Source organism: Microcaecilia unicolor, chromosome 1 (genome assembly GCF_901765095.1).
Source record: "Microcaecilia unicolor chromosome 1, aMicUni1.1, whole genome shotgun sequence".
Taxonomy (NCBI): domain Eukaryota; kingdom Metazoa; phylum Chordata; class Amphibia; order Gymnophiona; family Siphonopidae; genus Microcaecilia; species Microcaecilia unicolor.
In genome coordinates, this window is record NC_044031.1 from 2,007,475 (window position 1) to 2,020,638 (window position 13,164).

The 13,164-nt window shown below is 49.5% G+C and overlaps 1 protein-coding gene across 1 annotated transcript in view; it reads right to left on the reverse strand.

The window, feature by feature from the left end:
• Positions 1–13,164, reverse strand: part of LOC115461843 (arf-GAP with GTPase, ANK repeat and PH domain-containing protein 3-like) — a 726,817-nt gene that overhangs the window by 398,776 nt on the left and 314,877 nt on the right. Inside the window, exon 10 of the mRNA XM_030191903.1 lies at positions 4,563–4,667. Within this exon, the coding sequence (XP_030047763.1) occupies positions 4,563–4,667 (105 nt within the window). The remainder of the gene's footprint in view (positions 1–4,562; positions 4,668–13,164) is intronic.

A 13,164-nucleotide genomic window follows, 5' to 3' on the forward strand; every position in this document is an offset into this window, starting at 1 on the left:
TCCTGACACAGGGGGCGAGATCCGGTGCCCCCCTGCTTGTTTACATAATACATGGCAACCTGGTTGTCTGTCTGAATTTGAATAATTTGGTGGGACAGCCGATCTCTGAAAGCCTTCAGAGCGTTCCAGATCGCTCGTAACTCCAGAAGATTGATCTGTAGATCGCGTTCCTGGAGGGACCAGCTCCCTTGAGTGTGGAGCCCATCGACATGAGCTCCCCATCCCAGGAGAGACGCATCCGTGGTCAGCACTTTTTGTGGCTGAGGAATTTGGAAGGGACGTCCCAGAGTCAAATTGGTCCAAATCGTCCACCAATACAGGGATTCGAGAAAACTCGTGGACAGGTGGATCACGTCCTCTAGACCCCCAGCGGCCTGATACCACTGGGAGGCTAGGGTCCATTGAGCAGATCTCATGTGAAGGCGGGCCATGGGAGTCACATGAACTGTGGAGGCCATGTGGCCCAGCAATCTCAACATCTGCCGAGCTGTGATCTGCTGGGACGCTCGCACCCGGGAGACGAGGGACAACAAGTTGTTGGCTCTCGTCTCTGGGAGATAGGCGCGAGCCGTCCGAGAATCCAGCAGAGCTCCTATGAATTCGAGGTTCTGCACTGGAAGAAGATGGGACTTTGGGTAATTTATCACAAACCCCAGTAGCTCCAGAAGGCGAATAGTCATCTGCATGGACTGCAGGGCTCCTGCCTCGGACGTGCTCTTTACCAGCCAATCGTCGAGATATGGGAACACGTGTACTCCCAGCCTGCGAAGTGCCGCTGCTACCACAGCTAGGCACTTTGTGAACACCCTGGGCGCAGAGGCGAGCCCAAAGGGTAGCACACAGTACTGGAAGTGGCGTGTGCCCAACTGAAATCGCAGATACTGTCTGTGAGCTGGCAGTATCGGGATATGTGTGTAGGCATCCTTCAAGTCCAGAGAGCATAGCCAATCGTTTTGCTGAATCATGGGGAGAAGGGTGCCCAGGGAAAGCATCCTGAACTTTTCTTTTACGAGATATTTGTTCAGGGCCCTTAGGTCTAGGATGGGACGCATCCCCCCTGTTTTCTTTTCCACAAGGAAGTACCTGGAATAGAATCCCAGCCCTTCTTGCCCGGATGGCACGGGCTCGACCGCATTGGCGCTGAGAAGGGCGGAGAGTTCCTCTGCAAGTACCCTCTTGTGTTGGAAGCTGTAAGACTGAGCTCCCGGTGGACAATTTGGAGGTTTTGAGGTCAAATTGAGGGTGTACCCCTGCCGGACTATTTGCAGAACCCACTGATCGGAGGTTATGAGAGGCCACCTTTGGTGAAAAGCTTTCAACCTCCCTCCGACTGGCAGGTCGCCCGGCACGGACACTTGGATGTCGGCTATGCTCTGCTGGAGCCAGTCAAAAGCTCGCCCCTTGCTTTTGCTGGGGAGCCGCGGGGCCTTGCTGAGTCGCACGCTGCTGACGAGAGCGAGCGCGCTGGGGCTTAGCTTGGGCCGCAGGCTGTCGGGAAGGAGGATTGTACCTACGCTTGCCAGAAGAGTAGGGAACAGTCTTCCTTCCCCCGAAAAATCGTCTACCTGTAGAGGTAGAAGCTGAAGGCTGCCGGCGGGCGAATTTGTCGAATGCGGTGTCCCGCTGGTGGAGAGACTCTACCACCTGTTCGACTTTTTCGCCAAAAATGTTGTCCGCACGGCAAGGCGAGTCTGCAATCCGCTGCTGGATTCTATTCTCCAGGTCGGCGGCACGCAGCCATGAGAGCCTGCGCATCACCACACCTTGAGCAGCGGCCCTGGACGCAACATCAAAAGTGTCATAAACTCCTCTGGCCAGGAATTTTCTGCACGCCTTCAGCTGCCTGACCACCTCCTGAAAAGGCTTGGCTTGCTCAGGGGGAAGAGCATCAACCAAGCCCGCCAACTGCCGCACATTGTTCCGCATGTGTATGCTCGTGTAGAGCTGGTAAGACTGGATCTTGGACACGAGCATAGAGGAATGGTAGGCCTTCCTCCCAAAGGAGTCTAAGGTTCTAGCGTCCTCGCCCGGGGGCGCCGAAGCATGTTCCCTAGAACTCTTAGCCTTCTTTAGGGCCAAATCCACAACTCCAGAGTCGTGAGGCAACTGAGTGCGCATCAGCTCTGGGTCCCCATGGATCCGGTACTGGGACTCGATCTTCTTGGGAATGTGGGGATTAGTTAAGGGTTTCGTCCAGTTCGCAAGCAATGTCTTTTTTAGGACATGGTGCAAGGGAACGGTGGACGCTTCCTTAGGTGGAGAAGGATAGTCCAGGAGCTCAAACATTTCAGCCCTGGGCTCGTCCTCCACAACCACCGGGAAGGGGATGGCCGTAGACATCTCCCGGACAAAGGAAGCAAAAGACAGACTCTCGGGAGGAGAAAGCTGTCTTTCAGGAGAGGGAGTGGGATCAGAAGGAAGACCCTCAGACTCCTCGTCAGAGAAATATCTAGGATCTTCCTCTTCCTCCCACGAGGCCTCACCCTCGGTGTCAAACACAAGTTCACGAACCTGTGTCTGCAACCTCGCCCTGCTCGACTCAGTGGAGCCACGTCCACGATGGGGGCGTCGAGAGGTAGACTCCCTCGCCCGCATCGGCGAAGCTCCCTCCGCCGACGTAGTCGGGGAGCCTTCCTGGGAGGTGGCCGCTGCCGGCACCGCACGCGGTACCGACGTCGGGGACCTCAACCTGGGCGATGGGCCAGCCGGCGCCACGCTCGACGGTACCGGAGGCGCAAGCACCGCCGGTACCGGAGGGGTAGGGCGCAACAGCTCTCCCAGAATCTCTGGGAGAACGGCCCGGAGGCTCTCGTTTAGAGCGGCTGCAGAGAAAGGCTGTGAGGTCGATGCAGGCGTCGACGTCAGGACCTGTTCCGGGCGAGGAGGCTGTTCCGGGCTGTCCAGAGTGGAGCGCATCGACACCTCTTGGACAGAGGGTGAGCGGTCCTCTCGGTGCCGATGCCTGCTGGGTGCCGAATCCCTCGGCGACCCAGAGCTCTCGGTGCCGACGCGGGGAGGAGACCGGTGTCGATGCTTCTTCGACTTCTTCCGAAGCATGTCACCGGAGCTCCCCGGCACCGACGAGGAGGACGTAGAATCCATCCGTCGCTTCCTCGGGGCCGAGGCCGAAGAAGGTCGGTCTCGGGGGGGCTGTACCGCAGGAGCCCTCAGGGTGGGAGGAGACCCACCCGAAGGCTCACTGCCACCAGCAGGGGAATGGACAGCCCTCACCTGCACTCCTGACGATGCACCACCGTCCGACGACATCAGCAGACGAGGTCCCGGTACCACCGGCGTCGATGCAGCTATCCGATGTCTCGGCGCCGATGCAGAGGCCCGATGCCTCGATGCACTCGATGCAAGGGCGGCCGAGGAAGATGGTCTGGACGCTGCCGACGTCGATGCACTCGAAGATCCCGGTGCCGATGCCGACGAAGAGCCCGAGAACAAAACGTTCCACTGGGCTAGTCTCGCTACCTGAGTCCGCCTTTGAAGCAGGGAACACAGACTACAGTTCTGAGGGCGGTGCTCGGCCCCCAGACACTGAAGACACGACGAGTGTCGATCAGTGAGCGAGATAACCCGGGCGCACTGGGTGCACTTCTTGAAGCCGCTGGAAGGCTTCGATGTCATGGGCGGAAAAATCACGCCGGCGAAATCAAAGTCCGAAATGACGGAAAAAGAGCACCAAAAACTTTAGAGGGAGAAAATCTCGACCGAGGCCGAAAAGAGGCCTACCCCGACGACGAAAGAAAACTTATCGGGGCCAAAAGCTGGAAATACGGGGAGGATTGAAACGGAACCCGGTGGAGGGGTTCCGGAGCACTTCCCGAGTAGAAGAAAAGCTTTTCCGAAGAAAAAACACGTTCAACAATATGGACGCGCGAGGTCGACTCTCCGGGGCTCGACACGGCGAAAAATACGACCGTACCGAGTGCGGACAAAAGAAGACTGGCCGGCTCAAGCCGGTTTCGGGCGGGAAGACGGCCGCGCATGCGCGGTGCGCGCGGGCCCGCGAGGGCTAGCAAAGGACTTTGCTAGTGAAGATTCCGATTGGAGGGGCTACCGTGGACGTCACCCATCAGTGAGAACAAGCAGCCTGCTTGTCCTCGGAGAATAGTCATTAGGCTTGATGAGTCTCAACAAGCTCTCTAACATCTTGAATTTTGGCTCCTGGCAGACAGCACAACTCCCAGGACATCATGTCTGGTCTGCAAATGGACACCTCTGGGACAGCGTGGCCCAACATGAGCCAGTCTCCTCTTCCTCCTCTTGTGCCAATCAGTGGAGAACAGCAGAAGAGGAAAAGCTCAGCATCTGTGCCCTGGGGAACAGGGAGGCAGCCCTGCAAATAGCTGCTGCTTCTCAGTCCCTATGCAGAATTATGTGCAAATTATGCATTGTGTAGTGGAGATCATTTACCCCAGTATAAAAAAATTAAAGTATAAGGACAGCTGAGGTAAAAAAAAAAAAATAGATACACATTGAGAAAAGGTTAGGCAAACAGAGGAGCAAAGATAATATAGAAGGTACAGGATGATAAACATTAAAATGAGTCTTACATGTAAGCTGGGGTGATAAGTCAGAACTCCATTATCACACAGTGTCACATATTTCTTCTTCCATTCCTTATTCAGAGATTTACCACTTCGTTTGAGGAGGATGCCCTACAAAAAATAAATGAGAAACTGTAAAAATAAATGCCTTCTGGCTCCTTGTTGTTTTCTGAAAATAAATGCTTTTACACTATTCTTCACATAGGGATGAAAAGTATATTGGTATCTCTCACACTTTCCATTTCACAGCCCCAAATGCATTACTAGTCTATTAATAGTTAAGAGACTCGTCAGAACGATTTCAAAGTTTCATACTATTTTCTCTTCAGGACACATCTATTTTCATAACAGAGAACTTCAATCAACCACAAGATTCAGGTTATGTAAGCTAGGCATTTCGAATGTAACGGTAAAACAATGTTACTCACTTGTAGCAGATATTCTCCAAGGACAGAAGGATGAATATTCTTACTCTTGGATCATCCACTGGTATCCGTACAGGAACAAATCCTGGCATCTACTGTAGAACCTTGTGGGAGCCTCTTATCTTCCCTTCTGTTGATGCTTCCCCATTTCCTGGAAGTTATGCTCTCCTAGAGCCATTCAAAACCCAGTTTTGACTGGACAGCCACTTGAGATTTCTGGGTCCTCTACTGTTTTGGGTGACAGCGAGGCTCCAGAATCGCTGGGGGGGGGGGGGGATACCTATGCCTTTGACAGTAGTAGGATCTCCATTGCCCTCTGCCAAAATAACTCCTGAATGAGGCTGAGCGGAGAGTGACTTCATTGTATCCAAGTGCTTTTTTGAGGTCTGCAGCCTCCTGTACCTTTCTAACCAAAAAAGACTTGTCTCCACAGCACAGAACTCCCCCAGCTTCTCCTGCAAATCAATTTCAGATCGAAGGCATGCAGCTAAGAAAGTTTGCACATCCCATTACCCAGAGTATAGGCCCTGAACACTGTATCCAAACTATCCTAGGTTGCCTGGATGATGTACTTTCCACACTCCTGCTCTTTTGCTACTACCTGATAGACCTCATCAGCCTTCTTTTAGGGGAAAAATGTCTGTGATCACCGCCACACTGCACCCCATGTTCTGCAAGTGCATGCTCAAAAGACTGTTAGCATAGCATTCTGGAAAACCTTTGTCCTAAGAGACTGCAAGATCCTCGCCTCTCTCTCCATGGCGAGAAAGGAATGAGTCGTCATACTCATGGCTCTTTTGTAAGTGTTATGCTTCTGCTAAACAGGCTAAGGAGAGGCTGGAACCCACTCTGCTAACAGGCTAGGGAGGGGCTGGATTCCTCTCTGCTCGGGAAGCTGGGTGGGACTTGCTACTGATTGGGCAGCTGGGTGGGGGCTGACATCTGCAGCTACAGACGTCAGTAGCCAGGATCTACTTTAACCTGCAGTTTCAGGTAAACGCTGCTTTGGCGTTAGGATTTTCCTGCTATAAGCCTCTGACCTTAATTTCTTGTGAGCTGGTTGCTTTGTGCTCTTGGGGGAGAGTCTATTTCCACCCTCTTTGTGTTTGTCTGGTTGCTGACTTGTCAGAGTTTTCTCCGTGTTCCGTCTTTGTGCTTAATTAGCTACTCTCTGCAGCTGGGCTGTGCTCTCCATTTGACTGGCTGTAGTGTTTGTCTTCTGTGTCCTTCTAGCTTGTTTGTTTTAGTTATCCTTCTGTTGTGGTCTTGCCTTTGTTTCCTTTGGGTATGTGCTATTGTTAGCACTGCAGTCTCAGTCCTGGCTGTGTGGGTTGTTTGTGCCTTGGAGTTCTGTGTGCTGCCTATTTCCCCTTCTGGTTTAGTTTTCCTACTTTCCCTGTTGTGCTGGGCTCTGCCTGGTCTGCCTTGTTTCTGTCAGTCTGGTTCAGCTTTGCCTGCTTCAACTTCTGCTTCCACTGTTTGTCCATCATGTCCTGCCGGCTGCCTGCACCCAGGGGCTCAACCCTTGGGGAACGGTGGCCAAGCGCAGATGAAGTCCTGGTTAGCTGTTCCAGTATTTTGTTCCTGCTTCACCACTTGCAGTACCCTATTGCTGCCAGCCGGTTCCTGTGTCTCCTCCTTCGGTATCTGGGTCCTGCCTATCTGCTGGTGCAGTCCGAACGTCGCCTGTAGTTCCCTTTCCTTGGAGGTGTTCGGCCCCAATCCTTGGGTGCCTGGAGTTCTGGGTGAGTACCCTGAGTTCTATTATTGTCCTGTTGCAATTCAGAACACCCCAGGCCTTTCCTAGACCCCTTTTTACTTCGGCCTGGGCCTAAGGGCTCACGACCAGTGGATCGGAGTAACTGAAAGCAGATTCAACCACAATGGAATGGTGAGAAATCTGGAGCTACTTGAATCCCAGAGCCTTCTGAACTCGATACATCAAGTCAACTTTACCGACCTGCTGTAAGGGGGGGGGGGGGGGGTGGGGGGGTCTCAAATCTTACTCTACAATTTTAATGATTCTGTGCACGTGAACTGCCATTGAGGCATATTTTCAAAGCACTTTTGGAGGCTAAGTTGCATAGGTTGCATAGGTTTCTATGGGAGGGACTTATCCATCTCCCTTACAACTTACAAAATCAAAGAAGAGCTCCATAGGAGGACATTTACAACTCTCATGTGGTAGGGAAGGATGTGAAGGAAGACCAAGGCATCTCCTCCTCTCTAAGAAAACCTCTGGTGCCTCCTCAGACACCCAGGAGATGTCTGAGGGGCCGATGCTCATGTTAAAAACCAAGTCTGTTTAGAACTACGGTAGAAGTTACTGATTTTGAGAAAGTGAGCAATGCTCAAAGGAAACTGTATGCAAATAAGATTCATGTAAATTTAGCAAGCAGCTCAGTAGGGAAAGCACCCAGCACATGCACAGAACAGTATCTCAATAAGTGCTCTGTTTCTGCCTCCACCTTCCTCCTGCAGCTTACTTGCCTTCCCTCAGGCTGCCCATGATGATTTTCGCTTGGGAAGTTCCTCCTTGCTGATAGCCCCCACCTCCCCCACGCTGACATCACAGGAGCTTTCTCCAGCTGATTGGCTGTCTGCTTGTTTCTCTGTTGTCCCCCTCCCCAGCTGACATCATAGGGGCTTTCCCTCAGCTGATTGGCTATCTACTCCTATGATATCAACTGGGAGAGAGCAGAGAAACAAGCAGACGACTGGGGGAAAGCCCATATGATGTCAGCTGGTGGGAGAGGGCTTTCAGAAAGGAGGAGATTCCCAAGCGAAATCATCGGACGCAGCCTGACGGAAGGCAAGTAAGGAGCAGGAGGAAGGTGGAGGCAGCATCAGAACAATTTGATATTGAAAAAAAATCTCCTTGCTGAAAGCCCCCGTTGTTTTTGGGCCCTTCTAAGCTGTTCTCTGCTCTCGAACAAGTTTTGCTACTGTAAACTGCAAGCAGAGTGTTTCTCCCAGAAGCCGCCCTCACTCAACGACAACTCCAGATCTCATGGAAAATTCTGCACATTAAAGGTAGGTGCTCCTTTCTGTGTATTGCTGGAAACGGCTGTGCGTCACTTGGAGTGCTTATTTTAATACTAATCAGCTCATTGTAGTACATTTGCATAGGATTATCGTTGCCTGCTACCGCACTCAGTAAGATAGATGCAGAGCCCATTGTGGAGAGTGATGAGGATAAAGCGAACGTGCAAAACAATTACTTCTATTCAATGCTCACGGAGGAAAATCCTGGAGAAGGACCATGGTCGGCTGCCGAGGAAACATCTAGGAATGGATTGGATACTGCACTGTTTACAGAATCAATGGGCTACAGGACCTGAGGCAACATGGCTTTAACAAAGGAAAATCCTGCCAAATGAATCTTATTGACTTGTATGACTGGGTGACCAAAGAATTGGATGAAAGACACGCGCTAGATATAATCTACTTGGATTTCAGCAAAGTCTTTGATACGGTCTCCCACAGAAGACTCGTGAATAAGCTGAAAGGGCTGAACTTAGGGCCAAAAGTGGTGACCTGGATAGGAAACTGGTTGACCAACAGGTGGCAGAGGGTGATGGTAAACGGAATCCGCTCGGAGGAAAGGAAGGTGAGCAGTGGAGTTACTCAGGGCACCACGTAGAGAACAGCTGACAGTATTGCTCTTGAGTTACATTGTGGTAAATATTATCACTATTTTAGAATGGCTTTCCCCTGATGACGCTACGGCGAAACATGCTTGCATGTAGGGAACTGAGGATACATAACAACAGGGAACTGGTTCAGAAGCTCTACAACATTTTGTTTCACTGCACATTAAAGTGACTGGGACTTCCACCAGCCACAGCTGAATTTATCCTCAAAGCACTAAGATAAGTGGTTTTCCATGTGGCCTTATAGTTTGGGATAAAGAATTTCAGTATCACCAACAGCAGCTAAGCATAACATCTTAGGCAGTTGGGAGGCATAGTGCAATGATGTACTATCGGGTACAACACATTTAAAGGCTGCTAGTCAGTCTTAGTGATGGTTGCCCAGTCACTGAGCACTACTTGCAAATATAAAAATTACAAAAAAATGTTTTTTGATTTTTTGTTTTCTTGTTTTTTTTTTCACATACTGCACTGATATATATATTTTTTATGTTATGTTATAGGGGTTTTGTTAGTGTACACTAAGTTAAGATTTAATGCCAAGAAGTGCAGGGTGATGCACTTGGGGTGCAGAAACCCAAAGGAGAGATACCGAATAGGAGGGGAGAGATTAGTAAGCTTGTCTCAGGACAGAGACCTTGGGGTGTTGGTGTCCAAAGATCTGAAGGTGAAGAAACAATGTGACAAGGCGACAGCCATGGCCAGAAGGATGCTAGGCTGCATAGAGAGGGCTATAGCCAGCAGAAGAAAGGAGGTGTCGATGCCCCTCTACAAGTCATTGGTGAGGACCCACTTCGAGTACTGTCTTCAGTTTTGGAGGCTGTATCTTGCTAAAGATGTAAAAAGACTGGAAGCGGTGCAAAGAAAAGATACAAATATGGTATGGGATCTGCGTTCCAAACCATATGAGAGACTTGCCGACCTGAACATGTATACCTTGGAGGAAAAAAGAAACAGGGGTGACCTGATACAGACATTCAAAAATATTAGAAAGGCATTAATCCACAAACAAACCTTTTCCAGAGACGGGAAGGCGGTAGTACTAGAGGACATGAATTGAGGTTGAAGGGGGGCACTCAGGAGTAATGTCAGGAAGTATTTTTTCCACTGAAGGGATGGTGAATACATGGAATGCCCTCCCGCAGGAGGTGGTGAAGATGAAAACAGTAATGGAATTCAAATATGCGTGAGATAAACACTAAGGAATCCTGTTTAGAAGGAATGGATCCACGGAATCTTAGCGGAGATTGGGTGGCAACACCGGTAACTGGGAAGCAAAACCAGTGACTTCTACGGTCTACGCCCTGATGATGACTGAATAGATATAGATGGGCTGGAGTGTAAATTTTAAGGAGCTTCGAAGTTAGCTTCTGAACTTTTAGTAAAACAACAATGCTGGGCAGACTTCTATGGTTTGTGCCCCGAGAATGGCAAGGTCAAATCAAACGGGTATACATATAAAGTATCACATACCATGTAAAATGAGTTTATCCTGTTGGGCAGACTGGATGGACCGTACAGGTCTTTATCTGTCGTCATTTACTATGTTACTATGTAACTCCTTTATGCATTACTCGCTAAATAACATGCAGGCTAAACTTGACAGAACCTCTGTATCTATTCTGCCCCCAAGTCTAGCATCTTCCCTCTGCGTCCATATACCCCCTTCCCATGTCTGCCACTGCTCCTGTGTGTCCACATACCATCCACATGCAGCATCTCCCCCTTTGTGTTCCTGTCCCTATGACATGCCTATCATCTCCCCTCTGTTTCTGTATCTCCCTGTATCCAGCATCTCCCCTCTCTTCCTTCCCCACACCAATGTGACTACTTCCTCCCCTCCCCTGTGTTCAGTATTTCACTCCCTCTTCCTTCACCCCCTTGATTCAGTATCTCTCTTTCCCTACCCCTTCTCTGCCCTCCCCCTCCAGCAGCCCTCCCATGGGCCCAGCACCTCTCCTTTCCCTCCCTCCAGCCCCATCCCTTATGGGACTCCAGCATCTATCTCCCTTACCTCCCAACCCCATGGGTCCAGCAACTCTCTCCCTTTCCCCCCCATTGGACTAGCACCTCCCTCTCTTCTTTCCATCCTTCGTTCCCTCCCCCCCATGGGATTCTCTGTCCCTTCCCTTCAGCTCCAGCCTCCTCTCCCCAATAGCTCCAGCACCTCTGTCCCTTCCCTTCAGCCCCCCTCCTTTCAACAGAACCAGCACCACTGCCCCTTTCAACTCCAGTCCTCCTCCCTCTCACGGCTCCAGTCCTTCCACGGGTCCAGAAGCTCTGTCCCCTTAAGCTCCAGCCTCCTCCCTTCCCTCCAACAATGCCCCCCCCAGATCTAGCATTTTGTTTTCCTCCCCTCTCGCCGCAGTCTCTCTAGCTTACACAGCTGCAAGGAGGATTCTCCACAGGACTGCACGGGGGCCTTTACTCTGCCAGCTCATGCCTTCTGATATAGCTTCCTGTTTCATAAAACAGGACGTTACATTGTGAACACTCCTCTTTCTAATGGGCAGCTACCAACAGCATTAAAAAGGGCAGTGGTTCACCCTCTGCTGAAGAAAAACAACCTTGACCAGGACAAACTTGAAAATTACAGGCCAGTATCCAACATTCCGTTTCTAGGGGAACTCATAGAGCAAACAAGTCTGTGTTCAACTTAATGACTGGCTAGATACATGTCAATCTGGATTCAGACCTGGTTATGGTACGGTCTTTGTATCCCTACTAGATGATCTTCACAGAAACCGAGACAAGGGACTCGCCTCGATGTTAGTACTGCTTGATTTCTCTGCAGTTTTTGACACGGTGGATCATGATATCATGCTAGCACAACTGACAGAAACAGGTATCAATGGAACAGTACTTGCCTGGTGCACCATCCTACCTATCAGACAGGCAACAATGCATAATGTTTGACAGCAACTCATCCCCACCATGGACACTGACCTGCGGGGTACCACAAGGATTGATACTGTCACCTATTCTGTTCAATATCTACCTCAAACCACTAGCTGAGCTGATTCGGTCAATGGACACTCAGTTCTACATCTATGCGGATGATGTGTAGCTGACTTACCTACAGCCTTGAATAAACTGATCACCTGTCTAACATCAATTCAAGAATGGGCTAAACACAACAAACTTTGCCTGAACCCAAGTAAAACCGAGCTTCTCTGGGTCCCTAACACAAGTGGATACATACCTGACATCAAAATCACTTTTGTGAAGTATTTTTTTTTTTATTTGTTACATTTATATCCCACATTTTCCCACCTATTTGTAGGCTCAATGTGGCTTACATAGTACCGGAGAGGCATTACAGACTCCGGTGTAAACAAATATAAAGTGATGTTGTGGTAAGATAAAGTTCATGTGGCACAGCCACACTAGGGAATCGTACAACAGAAGAGTTGTGTTATGTCCATTACGTACTTTAGTTTTGTTGTGTTGCACAGATCAGGCATTTATGTTGGATCGGTAGGGTATGCATTTTTAAACAGGTTAGTTTTTAGTGTTTCCCGGAAGTTTAGGTGGTCGTTCGTAGTTTTCAAGGCTTTTGGTAATGCGTTCCACAGTTGTGTGCTTATGTAGAAAAAACTGGACGCTAAGTTGATTTTTATTTGAGTCCTTTGCAGCTTGGGTAGTGCAGATTTAGGTACGTTCGTGTTGATTCGGATGTATTTCTAGTTGGTAGGTCGATCAAGTCTGTCATGTATCCCGGAGCTTCACCGTAGATAATTTTGTGAACCAGAGTTCAGATTTTGAAAGCAATGCGTTCTTTGATTGGGAGCCAGTGTAGTTTTTCGCGAAGGGGTTTTGCACTTTCAAATTGTGTTTTTCCGAAGATAAGCCTACCTGCCGTGTTTTGAGTGGTCTGAAGTTTCTTTAATGTTTGTTCTTTGCATCCCGCATAAATTCCATTGCAGTAGTCTACATGGCTTAGTACCACTGATTGTATCAGGTTGCAAAATGTTCCCCTCTGGAAGAATTGTTTCATGTGTTTGAGTTTCCACATTGAGTGGAACATTTCCTTTGTTGTGGATGTCACTTGGCTCTCTAGTGTTAAGTTGTGGTCCATTGTAACGCCGAGGTTTTCAGGCTGTCTGAGATAGGTGTAATCTGGGGTGTTGATAATTGTTGGGTTATCCGCGCTGTGTAGGGATGAGAGGATGAGACAGTGTGTTTTTTCTCTGTTTAGTTTTAGTTGAAATGCATTTGCCCAAGAGTCCATGATGTTCAAGCTAATCTTGATTTTGTTGGTGATTTCTGTCAGTTTAGATTTGTAAGGAATGAATATTGTGACATCGTCTGCATAGATGAAAGGGTTAAGGCCTTGGTTGGATAAGGACTTGGCTAGTGGGGTCATCATTAGGTTGAATAGGATCAGTGATAGCGGTGATCCTTGTAGTACTCCGCAGTCTGCTTTCCACGGTGATGATATGTTTGAGTTTGATTTTACTTGATATGTTCTTGTGGTTAGGAAACCCTTGATCCAGCTAAGTATGTTTCCACCAATCCCGAACTTATCTA